The following is a 16,567-nucleotide window of genomic DNA, read 5'->3' on the forward strand; positions in this document are numbered from 1 at the left end:
TATGTGCACCAACAGCTGATACTTAAGGTCGTATTCTCGTCCACAAGTTTCACACTTAAACAATTCGGAGCTTTGATTGTGGACAATACGCAGGTGCTTTGTTCTCTGATAGTTCGAATTAAACCTTTCCGGACAAATCGGACACGTCCTAGGATACTGCTTGAGATGTACACCCCTCATATGCATTGTCCGTTTCGCAGAATTACTGAAGATCTTGTCGCATATTTCACAGGGATAGCTCCCTATCTTATGTGTTTGCAAATGCCTCTTCAGAAGATGTAAAGATATAAAAACGGATCCACATATCTCACAACTGTAGTTATTGAAGTGTTTGCTCATATGTATTATCAGCAGTCGGAGTTTGAGGTACGTTTCATTGCAAATCTGACATTGGAAGTTTTCCTCTTCCAACTTAAAAGGGATTATGTTATCTTGAAAATCGGGATCGATTTTTATGCCATGACCTTTCAAATGGACTTTTAACGAATAAATGTCAGGAGAAACTGATTGACATAATTTGCATTGCATAATCGTTACGTCTACTTTTAGATTTTTATCTCGTACTCTGTTACTCAGTTCTCGTCTGAAGTCTTTTATTGTATGAAACCCAGTTGAATGTTCTCTTAACAGGACTGCCTCCAAAAACGCCTTTGCACAGACAAAACATTTATATTTATTACTGGCGTGAATAAAAGGATACACATATGAATATTCAATAAGAGTTATTGCATTTTGTTTCCATTTATGAAAATCGAAAGAATTTCTTCTTTTTATGTTACCAAAATTCCTACTTTTCACGGTTTTCACGTCACAGACAACAGATTTGATACCAAATTTCTGATCTGGTATATCATTAAGTAACAAAGGTTCTTTTAACATGGAAACAGTAGGTAATTTCTTCATTCTTATTTCATTCTTATTAAATATATTTATTTTTTTATCCGTCTGAATGCTATCCTTTTCTAGTGGTTCATTCACTCCTTCGGTGTCGTCTTCGTATTCACAAATAAGACTTTCAATATTAATTGGATTCTTTAGAAGCTTAAGTTTTATTTCCCGGCCGTCATCGTCTTTTAATAAAATCGATGAATTTGTTTCTACGATGATTCCTAAAAAAAGAATGAAGTATGTCACTGTACTGACTAATGGATTATGTATCGTAAAGATACTTAAAATAGCGTTTAATTTATAAGGGAAAGAATAACGGTGTTAATTAAAAAAAAAAACTCGAACAAATCATTTATTGTCCAAAAATTACATTATATAAATAATATTTTAGCTGTGAACTGTTAAAAAATTATTGAATTAATTATTTTTATTTTATTGTAATATTATGTCATTTTTAAAAAAAGTCCTATTCATAATCACATTTATTGTTTAGAATTGGGTAAACTTAATTGTTCTTATTTATGCTTTAGAAGATTTGATACGCTTACAAATGATAAAAATGTCCCAAAAATTTAAATCCGAGCCAAACATAAAACCTTAAGCATAATGTACGATTGGTGTACCCAATATTTAAAGTTCGTTTTAGAAAGCATGCTGGCACTTTAAATATTGTTTAAACAAGTTTAAATTCCTTCAGCAAATGTTCAATGCACTGCGACACGATTCAATGCGACGATTACGTAAACCGTACTTAACATTTAAACTACTTCGTGTAATCTCAAATGGTCTTTTAAATTCTTCCGTCGGAGGAACGCCATGCCGCACATTTCACATTTGTGATTTTTCTCGCCTGTATGTATAACCATATGACGTTTCAAAGTTTCCTTATTGCAGAACCTCTGTAAACATACTTTGCACTGATGGTTCCTCTCCTGCAAGTGTACCGATCGAGTATGACATATCAAATGATATTTTAGATTGAATCCACGTCCACAGGTCTCACATTTATGGACTCTAGTCGACTGATTGTGCACGTCTTGGAGATGGATCGTTCGCCTATAGTTCGAGTTGAATCGTTCCGGACATATCGGACAACGACGAGGGTATTGTTTGAGATGCACGCCTCGTATATGAAGCGATCTCTTATGAGTCGTACTGAAAACTTTGTTACATCTATCACAAGGGAAATTTCCAGTCTCGTGAACTTCCAAATGCTTCTTCAATAGTCGCAACGTCATAAATCCGGACCCACAAATTTCACAACTATAATTATTAAAATGAACACTCATATGTATAACAAGTATTCGGACTTTTATAAATAGTTGGTCACATATAACACATTTATAGGAGCCGTCCTCCTCCTCCAGTTTGAACGGTATCATGTTATCTTGTAAATCTGGATCTATAGGCTTCTGATGGTCTTCTTTCAAATGAAACTTGAGTTGTAACAAGTCCTTCGGCTTTACTGAACATAATTTACACATCAACTCGCCGACGTCTACCTTCAAAACATTCTCTCTCCGATTATTTAGCAATCTTTTCAATGGAGCGAACGTGTGATTTTCATTCATATGCTGCCTCAAAAGAGACGTTTCCAAAAAAGGTTGAGAGCAAATAAAGCATTTAAACTTATTATTACCATAAATAAATGGATAAACAGTTGAGAATTCAAATACTGTTAATGCGTTCTGGCGATAATCAGCTTGCTTTTTCATGATTTTTGGCGTGGGTACGACAGATATCACACTTCTGACTGGCGTCGGACTTCTCCTTCCTAGTGAGATTGGTGAAGGGCTACGAGATGGCGTACTATTCCTTACAGCTGGAGAAGTAGGCATTTTAGACTGGTTTTTAAGGCGCAATTTTCGAAAAGCCGTCACAGTCCCCAGGGGTTTGCAAAGGCTTCGATCATAAGCCACCTGAAACAGCGGTACTATCCGTTTTGCCGGCGTCTGTTTTTCCGTCGTTATAGAGTCCATTCCTAAAAACAGAAACAAATTCTTTGTACTTTCACCCCAATATCTTGAACATGCAGTGTATTTAGGTGTTATAATTAGGTGCAGATTAGTCCATACCCAACTGTAGATGTATATCTTGACAATGCTTGTTTTAATCTAGATAGTCATTTAGAAACAATTATATGTACTTTGAACTAGGTAAACAGTTAAGTAACGCATACATAAAGTCGGTATATATAAAATATATTAGCCCAAACAACGACAACAAGAATATGTACCAAATATATAAATCACGACACTAGATTTTGATATTCGTCCGTTTTAACCGATGGGTGATTTACTTTGACGTGATGCTTTAAGCTGCATTTCTGAACGAACGATCCACCGCATATCGTGCAAATGAATCTCCTATCATCCTCATGTATCCTCATATGCTCTCTTAGAGTGTATTTCCTAGCATAGGCCTTCTTGCAGATATTGCATTGGAATTTTCTCTCTCCACCATGTCGAATCATATGTTCCTTTAATTCTGATTTGGAATAAAATTTCCATTCACACACATGACAAGCGTGCCTTTTCATTTTCAAATGAACAGTTCGTACATGCACACCAATCTTTCCACTCGATGTGAACACTTTTGGACACAATGAACATTTAAATTCTTTTAATTTCATTCCGTGTATCGTCGAAATGTGTTTGTTCCTTTGAAAGTAATTCCGGAACGTTTCCGGACAGTATGGACATCGATGCCGTTTTACTTTCTTATGCACCGTCGCAAAGTGCTCATTCTTCGCATTCATAGAACGAAATACTTTATCACAGATTTCACAAGCAAAGGCACCTGTTTCGTGAGAGAAGGCGTGAGTCCTCAAGCGATCCGGTGTTATGAAACCCGACCCGCATTGTTCGCAAATGAAATTTTGATAATGTATGTTCATATGATGATTGAGAGTTTTGAACTCATCAAATTTCTCTTCACAAATAGCGCACGGAAAATTATTCTTAGTTATTTTAAATGGCAGAACACCATCCTGTGAGTTGATATCTAAGTTTGCACCGTGCTTATCGATCAAATGTATTTTTACATCTTCGAAATTGTTTATTTGCGCAATACATAGCTTGCAACTCAAATCTGACACGTCTGCTTTAACCAGTTCATGCTTTTTTAGTCTTGACAGTGCCGTTTTAATTTGCATCAATGATTGTGAACTGTGATCGGTACTATTGTGATGCCTTAGTATAGTTGGATCAGTAAATTGTTGGTCACAATAGAAACACAAATATAAGTTCTTCATCCATCTAAATGGGCATATCCTCGTGTTCTCTAACAAAATACTCGCATTCTTCTTCTTTGCCTTTATGGCATCGGCGTCTTTCATTTTTTTCGCGTTCTCTATACGTGCCTCCGCATTCAGATTAAGTACGCCAATATCGCCGACGATTTCACCTAAAAATGATAAAACACGTGCATGAACGTGACGCATTTATACAAAAATTACATGCAAATATATACAGATCATTGCAATATTACACGATGTATTCATTGAGAAACCCGCTCAAGCACGTGCATTATCGTAGTCCTTTAAGTTATCGTAGTTATTGAATTTATAGCGCTATCTTTTCAGGTTGTGAATATTATTCGATATATTTTAAAGGTAGGCGTAATAAAACTATATGTATGTGTCAATAGATACTTTATTACCATAGAAAAAAATAATTTATTTGGGTGTAGATATGAGACCGTAAAAGCTGTACTTAATTAAATTAAACATATTGATGACTTTAAAATTTTAAATCATAGTTATTATAATGACTCTTAAATTATATATTCCATTAGCAGGCCAGAAGATGTTGCCCATTTTTACGAAAACAATGCTTCAATATTTGTAGATTTATATATAAAAAATTTAAAAAACATCAGCTTTAACCTGCATTGGATGATGGACCCTAACGTGTTGTTTGAGGCTACATTTTTGAATAAACGATTGCCCACAAACGGGACACACGAACCGCCTATCATTATTATGAATTCTCATATGCTCGCGTAAAGTCTTTAATCTAGCATAAGATTTCTTACAAACATCACACTGATATATCCTAGCACCGACATGCTTCACACTATGCTCCTGCAATTCGTAATTACTGAAAAACTTCATTCCACAGACGGAGCAGGCGTGATTACGTTCCTGCAAATGGTGGGACCGTATATGCGCGGTCCGTCGACTACAAAGATCGAAAACCTTAGGACAAGACGGACACGGAAACAAAGCCGTTTTCTCTCCGTGAACCGTATTCAAATGTTTCATTCTATATTTATAAGAGGCAAACTTTTCGTCGCATATGGGGCACTTGTAGCGCTTATTCAAACGATGGACTTTAGCTATATGGGCGTAAAGCGACGCATATGACGTCAGAGTCTCCCCGCAATGTTTGCACGGAAAATCCCTCCTTTCGTGCGTCCGCGAATGATTGAGCATACGTTGAGTCGTAGCGAAACCCTTGCCACACGTTTCGCAAATGAAATGCTCGTAGTGATCGTTCATGTGCTTATGAAGACTGAGGAACATTTCGTAACGTTTCCCACAAACCTGACAGCAGTGTTCGTCTTTGCTCAATTTATACGGAAGAATCGATTCACCGTACGAACTGTCCAGAACTTTACCGTGCTCACGTAAATGCGATTTCAACGAAACGTAATTGCTAATGTCAACGCCACACAGTTTACAGGACGTGATTGCAAAGTCCATTTTCAAAGGTTCATACTTCTTTAGCTTAAACATTAAATCTGCGTGTTCTCTTTGGGTATGCTCTCTTAATTTCTCTGGTTCGAGAAACGTGTTCTTGCAGAAGAAACATAAATACGTTCCTTTTCGATATTTAAAAGGGTAAGCCGTACATGAACTCATGATAATTTTTATGTTCTTTCTGAAAGCGGCGCGCCTTTCGTTTCCCTCCGCTCTCCGCTCAGTTCCATCTGCCTTGACTGTTACGAGGTCTGTGTCATTCTCTATACTAATGTCCATTTCCCGTTTAATCTCAATGTCAGCATATTTTCTTCCTAAAAATAGAAAAAATATCCAATATAGGTTCTTCTATTTATTCCCTATATTCTTCTAATGCATCAAAGTCGTATACTTTAAAGTAACAATGAATTTCATTTCATTGTTTTAGTATATTCAAAATATATAATTGAATAATAAATACCAATTCAGGAAATATATTACCTAATGTTTCAAAACTTTTAATTAACTTCATCGGAAACCATAAAAAAAACATGTTTATACACGAAAAATAAATAAATATGTTTTTATCAGATATGTTTATTTAGTTTTACATTTATGAGTATTTAATATCACAATTAATAATCATTTGTTTCATTTAGAAATATGACTATTTAGATATATTTTAAGATCAAACTGCAATCTTAGCTGCTTCCGCGTTTGGATGGTGCGTTCTCATATGGCTTTTAAGACTGCACTTTTGGATGAAAGCATTATTACAATATTCACAAACAAATCGCCTATCATTATTGTGTATCCTCATGTGCTCCTTCAACGTCCTAGCTCTTGCGTAGCTCTTCTTACAAACGCTGCACTGATATTCTCTCAGTCCCGAATGCTTCACAAGATGATTCTTCAACTGCCCAGCAGTCACGAATTTGCTCGGACAAAAGTCGCACTGAAATTGCTTGTGTTTTATATGAACGTTCTTAATGTGCTTCGTTCTTTGATCGGACATGGCGAAAACTGCTGAACACAAATGACATGGATATTCGACGCTTTGGTTGTGAAGCTGTTTCAAATGCCTCAACCGATCCGAGTATCGTTTGAACGATAGATTGCAATACGGGCATCGGTAGCGATTCTCTGGCGCGTGTGTTGTATTTATGTGATAGTTTTTTAGAGCTCGAGTGTCGAATACTTCGTCACATTTTGAGCATTTATGCTCCATTTCGTTCGATTCGTGAGTCAACTGATGGGCTTTCAATCGATGAACGGCTGAGAACGATTTCCCACAGTGAAAGCAAATATTATTCGGGTAATGTTGGTTCATGTGGCTATTCAATCTAGAAAACAAAGAAAAGCGTTCATCACAGTGCGTACAGAGCATTTCTTTATTCTGAAGAATGAAAGGCGTCACGCCCAGACTCAGTTCCTTATGTATCGGCTTTTGGTGGACATTTAGCAAATGTTCCTTAAGTTGTTCCAAACCGTTCATGCTTTCGTGACAAATTTCACATTTAAGATTACTTATTTCTATCTTTACATTATCGTATGGCCGCGCGTATCTCATCGCTTCAAGGCGGTTACTATGTTCCTGAGCGTGGTTGAAAACGTCTTGAAAGTGACCGAATGTTCTCGGACAGTGCGAACAAGCGAATGCACCGCGTTTCCATCGGAACGGACAGGCGTTAGAGTATTCGATTATAATTGCCGCGTTATCTCTATGATCGTTATAGAACCTGCGTCTCCGTTTCCAATTAACTGTCTTGATCGTCCCTAAAAACAAAAGAAAATCTACTATCAGAAGACTAGCAAGGTACGGCTGATACTTTATTAAACCTAAGTAAACAAACAAAACATATAATGTTTTCGAACTATACGTTTATGAGCATATTGTTTAATAATTACATGATACCTTTTAAAGAAGTAACGTATTATAAAGCTAGAGTAAAAATAAACAACAATTAGACAATCGTATGTCCTTTATTCCAAAAATCTCTTATTATAAATGCGAGGCAACTTTTTTTCGGTTATGTACAATCCGCATATGAGAATAACGGGACGTTCCGCTTACGAAAACAGACGGGCACATGTTACAACGATATTCCCTTTTTTGTCCATGAATTTTGTCCAAATGTTTTAACCTCGAATGGCAAGATTTGAAAGTCGAATCGCATACAGGGCAACGATAACGCTTTTTCGGACCGTGAATCACAGCGACATGTCGATTTTTGACCACGTGATTTACAAATACGAGGTCACATTTAGTGCAAGCAATTTTTCCAGTCTCGTGACACTTCTGATGAGCTCGTAACTTATGCTTGGCGGAGAATCCTTTTCCGCAAGTGTAGCAAACATAGCTCTGATAATGTTCGTTCATATGGCTAAATAAATTCATATAACTCTCGAACAAAGTGTCGCAGTGGACGCAGCGATATTCTGAGCTAGTCAACACGAATGGAATTACACCATCGCTATATTTAGAGTTAAAATTCTTCTCATGTTCTTTTATCAAGTGAGTTTTTAAGTCAATTACGCTTCTGGAAGTTAAACCGCATAGACTGCACTTTAAATTTGTTATATCAATTCTAAGTGGGAATGAATTCCGAACTTCTGGTTTGTGGAAAATGATAAGCTTATCGTGCACTAGGCTATGAGAACGTATTTCATTGACGTTTGCGCATACTTTAGGGCAGTAAGCGCACATAAATTTCCCGCGCATCCACCGAAAGGCCACCGCGTTCGAACATTCGAGAATCAAGGCAGCATTTGCTTTATCTTCCGTAACTCTTCTTACTTTTTTCCATTCAATTTTTACTGACATATCCTTTGCGACTCCATCGCCTAAAAATAAAAAAACAACGTTTTTATATTTCATTTTTTCTTTGAGAGATTCTCTTCCGTTTCAAGAGCATTATCATGGGTCAGTATGTGCCTTTTCAATTTCGACTTGCTTACAAAATACCAGGAACAATTGGTGCAATCGTATCTCTTTTCGATTGGTTTATGAGTTAGACGAATGTGCGCTGCGCGTTTGCAGCTCGTCTCGAAAGATTTACCACACGTAAAACATTCGTATTTTTGCTTCTGCTGATCGTGACCATCTACCAAATGCTTCGCTCTCGCGTAATAAGTGGTAAAGACTTCCGGACAATGCGGGCATGTGTATCGAAAACCCTTCCTGTGAACTCTCGACCTATGACACATTCGAGCTACCCTCGTTTCTAGAACTTCATCGCAAACTCCACACGGAAAGCTACCGATCTCGTGCGATTGGACGTGCGTCCTAAACCGTGATTTCGATACGAACGCCTTTCCGCATGCATCGCAAATATAGTTCTTAAAGTGTGTGTTCATGTGTTCATTGATTTTGCAAAAACTTGTAAAATTCGCGCTACATATTTGGCACTCGAAACCGTTCGAATCGAGCTTAAAAGGCAGTATGCCGTCGTTGTAATCTGGGTAAAGGGTTTTTCCATGAACAGATATTAAGTGCTTTTTCAAAACGTCTATGCTTTCTATACTGCAATTGCAAATTCTACAATGTACATTCGAGACATCTACCTTTACCATATTATTTTCGGTGAGTTTTGAAAATATTCGCTTAGTAGGTGCATCGGCAATATGAAAGGAGTTTACGTGACCGCGCAAAAGTAAAGGATCAACGAATTTGACATCACAGTACGAGCAATAATACGCGCTTTGGAACCAACGAAAGGCCCAAGCCGTGGAAGATTCGAGAAGCGTCATTGCGTTTCGACGCATCATCGTTTTCGCTATTCGTTTCTCTGATTCCTCTGGCAATTCGTTGTTTGCTCGCCGACGTCGTCGTATCTGCCTGGCGCAAACATTCTCCTTTAACTTCCTAACCCGTCTAACTTTAACCCCATCTGAATCCGCAAGAGCGGGACCTAGAAAACAAAATAATACTTTGTTACTAGCTTAGCACCAGAGCCCCCAAAACATGCACTACCTAAATTTTTTACTATTTATTCCTGGTTATACACCATACTCTAACGACAGAATAATAATTTTCGTTAATATAAAAAAAATACCGTAAAAACTTGTAATACCTTTATTTATAAAAAAAATACTTTTAAAGTGACTTGACTTTAATACTGCCAAATTTTCTGTAATCCAATAAGTATTCATTCATTTATCTCAGGATGATTTGTACGCAAATGCGCTAGAAGTAACGACTTCTGCTTAAACAACACTCCACACCATTTGCAGCTTAAATCTTCATGTATTTCCAAATGTGCTCTCAGCGCTCTATTCCTCTTGAATGTTTTGCCACAAATTGTACAACATAAATTACGTTCGCCCGTATGTTTGACCATATGCCTTTTTAATTCGTAGCCAGTTTTAAACAACCATTTACAGAAGGGACAGGCAAAGTTTCGCTGCTGAGGAAAGTGGACTGATCTCACGTGGATGGCTCTTTTCCCACTCGTTTTGAAAGATAGCTCGCAATGGGCACATTTATACAAAACTTCCTTCTCCCTATGCTCTTTGTTTAAGTGGTTCATTCGTTCATAGTAGCCTTCAAATCTCATATTGCACTGTGGACATTCGTAGCGCGGACCCTTTGCATGAGCGTGAGCTTTGTGATAATCTCGTGCAGCACGCATTGTAAAAACTTGCCTACATTTATCACACGGAAACGTACCACTTATGTGAACCTCTGAATGCTTGCGCAAACGAGGTGCCGTCATATAACCTTTACCACACGTCGCACAGATATAATGCTGATAGTGTATATTCATATGTTCATAGAGCTTTAGAAAATTGTTGAATGATTCTCGACATATCAAGCACTTCCATGACTCTTTGTCCAAGAAGAATGGTAGAACGCCATCTGGATGTGACGTGTCAAAGTCGAAGCCGTGCTCAATAACGTGATTACGCATTTCGTTTACCCCTTGAAAGGGCATAGCACATATCCTACAGCTAGCTTCAGTCACGTCAATATTTATAAGCGACATCTCCTTGAATTTGCTGTATATATCCTTAACGCAGTGTTGAGTCGAACATAGTCTGATGTGATTTCTCAATTCCGTACATTCAATGAAGTTATCCTCACAGTAAGCGCATTTGAATCGATTTCTCTTCCACCTAAACGGACAGAGAGTCCAACATTCGAGAATAGCGCTCGCATTCTTCTTTGTAGCCAGCCTTGATTCGGCTCTTGCGCTTCTCTGATAGCGTTTTTTTTCTGTAACTCTCAGAGGATCTTCTGTAAGCAAATTTTCAGACGACTCAATTTTTAACGCGGCCTCATTTCTCATTTTTCCGCGTTCTCCTAAAAAAGAAAACTTGTGTCAATTCTTCCACTGTCCAAAGATATAAGAAGCAGCTCATGCGTCTTTCATAGCGTCCATTCGCAATATAAATGCCAGTTTTGCCATTTTTACATTTCTTCTGATAGCCTAAACTCGTCATTTGCTTAAAGCCTTATGGCCTTTTATTGACTATAAACCTAAACATCTCTTTTTCTTGGATAAGATTAAAACGTAAAAAAAAACACGCTCGTTTTCAGAATAATTTAATTATGTTTCACTTAATTCTTAATAGACACTAACCTATTTTTATTAAGGAAATCTTAATATTTAATTCAGTATTACACTAATAGGCTTAACATTCAGAAATAATAATTTGTCATACCAATTCGAATATATTTACAACTATTTATAAAACAAAGGACATGTCTATTATAAAGATATAAATAAACATATATCATCAACATTTATACAGAAACTAACAAGATATACATATATCTTCTACTATTGGACATTAGACGGTAAGTCTACTATATTAGAATTTCGAGTACCTTTTTATGAACATATATAGTAAAGACATTATTATGTATTTATTCGATTCACTTCAATAAACACATCAAAAACAGGTGCGAATTTTATTTGAGACTTAAAAGATCAGAAAACGTTTTTAAAGCACTTGAAAAAAAAACGGTTAATTTATTTTTTTCTATATTTCATGACATATGTAGACAACGGCATCTGCCATAGAGCTTAAGAAGCCAAGGCGATATTTGTTCTTGAATTAAAGCCACAAATAGTTGAAAGTAAAAAAAATCGAGTATTCTATATTTCTACACTAGAAACATACAGTATGTCAAATCGTAAAATACTACATTGTAGCACTTTAGACTTAATATACATCAACGTGTATTATGATTACGTGAACTTGTTTCTATTGAAAACTAACATAGTGATATGATTGTCAAATTCCTACTATATGTCGAATGTTAAATTCAATCATAATATACTTTACAATTGTAACATACATATCACTTTACTGAATTTTATTACACTACAAACATTCAATACAACAATAAAACTAACCTAAAATGAGAAGTTTCATCGAAATCGATCCAGCAATTTCATTTTTAAATATATCAATCAATTTGTGAGCAAACATTTAAGTACGGTTGTAGAGCTAGCAGTCTGAGATCACACAAGTTTTATTTTAATTATAAATACGATTAAAATCATAATAAATAAATCATAATCATCCAATCATGATACCGACAATCGTAATCAAAAGCATAATATCAAACGTGGAAATGCTTCTTTGCTATATGTTTGTCGAGAGACAATTTGGTGGCAAAACCTCTTGCACAGTGACCGCAGGAGAAACCGAAATCGAGCTCCTTCTTCGTACGGTGTACTTTGACGTTATGGTGGTATTTCTGCGAACGAGTCTTGAACATCATGTGACAAGTCGTACATTCGTACATTTCCGCTCCCGGCTTGTAGTTGTGTATCTCCATGAGGTGACGCTTCCTCAATTCCCACGTCGCAAACCTCGGTTTCTCCTTGCAATACACACACATGTATGGAAGGGTCGTGTGCTGTGTTTTTATGTGAATATTCCTCTCCTCCAAAGTCGAAAACGTTGCGATACATCTACTACAGTTATACTTATTGTCGTGGGGTATTTTTGTGTGTGCCCTAAGAGCAACTTCCGTGATGAAACCTTCGCCGCACGTATCGCAAACGTAATTCTGATAATGCTCCGCCGTGTGTTTCTTGAGAGATATGAAATCCGAGAACTGTATCTTACAAATGGCACATTTCCAATTCGAACCGTCGTTTAGTTTGAACGGCAGAACGCCGGGTTGAACGTCAATGTTGATTGGCTGTTTGTGGTCATTTTTGAGATGAGTCAACAGTTCGTCGAGGCTATCTATCTGCATAAAACAGAGTTTGCATTGTAAATCAGTTATGTCGACTTTGAGAAATTCTTTGCGCAATTTCCTACTAAAAACGAGCTGGATGTCAAAGTTCGCATGCCTTGACGCCATATGAGCTCGAAGACCATTCGGATCGTTAGACTGAACGCGACAAAACACACAATTAAAATTCTGACCCCAAGTCCTAAAGGGACAAGCGGTTGAGCATTGAAGGATTATTTCAGTATTAAAGCGATGTTTTAAGGCTTTTCCGAAACGCGGCTTATACGTAGCCTTGTAGCATTTAAAATTGCGCTCGTGCTGTTTAAGTCCATGTTCCGATAGAAAGGTAGCCCCACATTTATCACAGGTGAAAATTTTCGCATGACTTCTCAAGTGTCCGTTAATTTGGGAAAATTCAGGGAACGTTTTCTCGCAATCTAGACACATCCACACGCCTGATTCGTTCTGCTTATACGGCAAAACTCCGAATGGTACATCGAAATTAACCGTCTTTCCGTGATCGCGGGATAAATGGCTCATAAACGTTTCAACGCTCTGAACATCTTCCGTGCACATGTTACATTTAAAATGACTTATGTCAACTTTCAGATCATCTACGACTTTATAGAAGGCGCTATTAAAATCGGCATTCGTATGTTTAGATTTGACGTGGTCTCTTAAGGCTTCCATAGGTTCAAATTCGTCATGACAGTAAGAACATAAGATTCTATTAAATCGAGTCTTAAAGGGAATAGCAGTAGAATGTTTAAGTATCAACACAGCATTTCGCCGTTGTGGGTTCTGCTTTACGGATCTTTCGAATAACCCTTTTTTTGGTCTACTTTCTTTTTCTTTGAGTCCGTCAATTTCCCTTGTGGACCCTAAAAAAAAGAAAAGAACCACATCATTATTTCATTCTATTGCATATTAATTTTAGGTTCTTCGATCACGACAACATAACTATCATTGGCGCTAAATATTATCAATTAAATTTTGAGGTTAAACGTTTAAAATTTGTCAAATATAAAATATTTAGAGGTGGATCATACATTATACATCAAAATGTTTTTTTGCAACGTGCTTGTCAAGAAATAATTGAGTTGTGAAGGCTTTAGGGCAGCTGTGGCATGGATAATTGAGCTCGGTGTCCTTTTTTATTCTATGCGTTCTCGCCATATGATTATATTTCCCCGACCGTGTTTTGAACGATTTCTGACAGGTCGCACACTCGTATTTATCGGCACCTGTCTTGTAATTGTGAACTTCCATTAAATGTTTTTTCCTCAATTCCCAGTTAGCGAATCGCGGTTTATCTTTACAATAAACACACATGTACGGTGTCGATGTGTGCTGTGTTTTCACATGCACATTCCTCTCTTCTAAAGTGGAAAATGTGGCCACGCAACGACTACAATTGTATTTGTTCTCGTGAGGTATTTTGGTGTGCGCGATCATTGCCGATTCGGTTATGAACCCCTCGCCGCAAGTATCACAGACATAATTTTGGAAATGCTCCGACGTATGTTTGTCCAACGAAACGAAATCTTTGAATTCATTCGGACACATTGTACATTTCCAGATCGATCCGTTATTCAGTTTGAAAGGCAAAACGCCTAACTGAGCGTCGGAATTAATTGGTTGTTGGTGATCGTTTTTCAAATGATACGTTAAAGTTTCGAAATTTTCTATCGGCATAAAACATAATTTACACTGAAGATCTGTGATGTCGATTTTAAGAAACTCCTTCCCTAATTTCTTATAGAATGCTGCTTGGACGTCATAATTCTCATGTCTCGTCGCTACATGACTTCGTAGGGTGCTTGGATCGTTAGTCTGAACCCTACAGAATACACAGTTGAAGTTACTTTTCCAAGTTCTGAAAGGGCATGCTGTGGAACACTGAAGGATAATTTCAGCGTTGGTTCGAGGTTTCAAGACTCTACCATTACGAGGCTTGTAGGCAGTCCTAAAACACTTAACCTGACGACGGTGATCTCTTAAGGCATGATCAGAAATAAAGGTCGTCCCACATTTATCACAGCTAAAATTCATAAAATGAGTTGCAATATGGCGCTTAAATTGAATAAATTCTATATACGTCTTCTGGCAGTACACGCACACCCAGTGGTCGGACGCGTTCTGTTTGTAAGGTAAAACACCAAAACGCGCGTTAAACTTAACGGATTTATTGTGGTCTCGTGACAAGTGTCCCATTAGAGTATCGACGTCTTGTATTTCTAGGTTACACAATTTACATTTCAAATTTGTTATGTCGACTTTAATCAAATTATCTTTAGTCCTATAGAAAACGTTTTTAAAATCAGAAGTGACGTGTTCGGTTTTCATATGATATCGTAGTATCGTCAAAGTATTATATTCATCGTGGCAATATGCACATAATATCTGACTAAAACGGGTCTTAAAGGGGTAGGCAGTCGAATGCCTGAGTATAAGTTCCGCGTTACGACGCTGCGGCGTCTGATATACGAGTACTATTTTCTTTTTCTCACTCTCACTCTCCCTACGCCCACGAATTTCCAATGTGGACCCTAAAAACAAAAAAAGAAAAATTGGTCAATTATAAACCAAGTACGAACAAGCCGCAACTAACTCAACGGGACTATTAAAATACAAAAACACGCAAACTATTCATTTTTTATTTACGTAAATGCGTCAACCAACAAGTATACTGTTTAACTACATCTAAACTTCCAATGTTATTTCTGGATGATGAGATTTCATGTGGCCTTTGAGGCTCACTTTCTGTGCGAATTGTTTGTTACATATGACGCAAATGAAGCGCTTATTTTCGCTGTGAATCCACATATGCTGTTTCAAACTCTTACTCCTTGAGAATAATTTCATGCAAACATTACATCGATATGGTTTTTCACCCGTGTGACCAAATCTATGTTCCTCCATTTGCTTCTTAGTACCGAATTTGAGGCCACAACATGGGCATACAAAACTATCGTCACTGTGATTTAATTTAAAGTGACTGTAAAAGTGCTTGCGACAGTCAAACGTCTCTTCGCAATCTGGACAAGCGTACATTCTCTTCGGCCGCCCGTGTACTTCTACTAGGTGTTTCTGTTTGCCTTCCCAAGACATAAATCTCTCCCCACAACTCAGACAGCAAAAAGCCCAGCACTGTTTCGATATCTTCAAATGTTCTCTCTTCTTCTCCAGAGTGGGAAAATCCGTCCAGCACTTCCTACAAACGTGATTACCCGTGTGACTGCATCGAATGTGATATTTTAAAGCCTCATTTGTCAAATACGTTCGACCGCATACATCACACGTATACTTCTGATAATGCGAAGTTGTGTGCCTGCATAATTTGGTTAGCGATGGCATTTTCTTGTCACAAATAAAACAGACCCATTTCTCAGTGTCCATACGGTACGGATGCATCCCGATGTCGAAATTCGTATCAATTTTTGCGACACCATGGAAATCGCGAAGGTGTTCAGCGATTTCGTCGAGGCTGTTGCAGGGCGTCAAACATATCCTGCACCTCAAGTCTGTTAAATCGACTTTTAGGTACTCTTTGCCTTTACCGCAATGAGCGAAGGCGGTGGTCACTGTGAACGATTTGTGCATTTCGTCTAAATGATTTCTATAGTCTTTGGGGTCTTCGTACTCTTCACAGCAATAGACGCAAAGCATCGCCTTGCCTCGCACTCTGAACGGATACACCGTTGAATACTGCAACACTAGTTGGGCGTTGCGTTTAGCCATCTGTGTACGACTGACTGCGTGTTCCATGTCTAGAAAAGAAAGAAAAAATCCCTTTTTGACTC

The 16,567-nt window shown here is 37.6% G+C and overlaps 1 protein-coding gene across 11 annotated transcripts in view; it reads right to left on the minus strand.

The window, feature by feature from the left end:
- The window catches only part of LOC124541439 (gastrula zinc finger protein XlCGF57.1-like), a 37,458-nt gene that overhangs the window by 3,233 nt on the left and 17,658 nt on the right, over positions 1 to 16,567 (minus strand). Inside the window, exons 5-6 of one of the 11 annotated variants that reach the window (XM_047119313.1) lie at positions 3,125 to 4,293; positions 2,751 to 2,869 (exon numbers count right to left, since the gene is read on the minus strand). The exons of 1 other annotated variant lie outside the window; for it this stretch is intronic. In XM_047119313.1, the coding sequence (XP_046975269.1) occupies positions 3,137 to 4,293 (1,157 nt within the window). In that variant the 3' untranslated portion in view covers positions 2,751 to 2,869; positions 3,125 to 3,136. 9 more of the 11 variants (XM_047119311.1, XM_047119312.1, XM_047119315.1 and 6 more) reach the window with 9 other exon arrangements.

Source organism: Vanessa cardui, chromosome 28, assembly GCF_905220365.1.
Source record: "Vanessa cardui chromosome 28, ilVanCard2.1, whole genome shotgun sequence".
Lineage (NCBI taxonomy): Eukaryota > Metazoa > Arthropoda > Insecta > Lepidoptera > Nymphalidae > Vanessa > Vanessa cardui.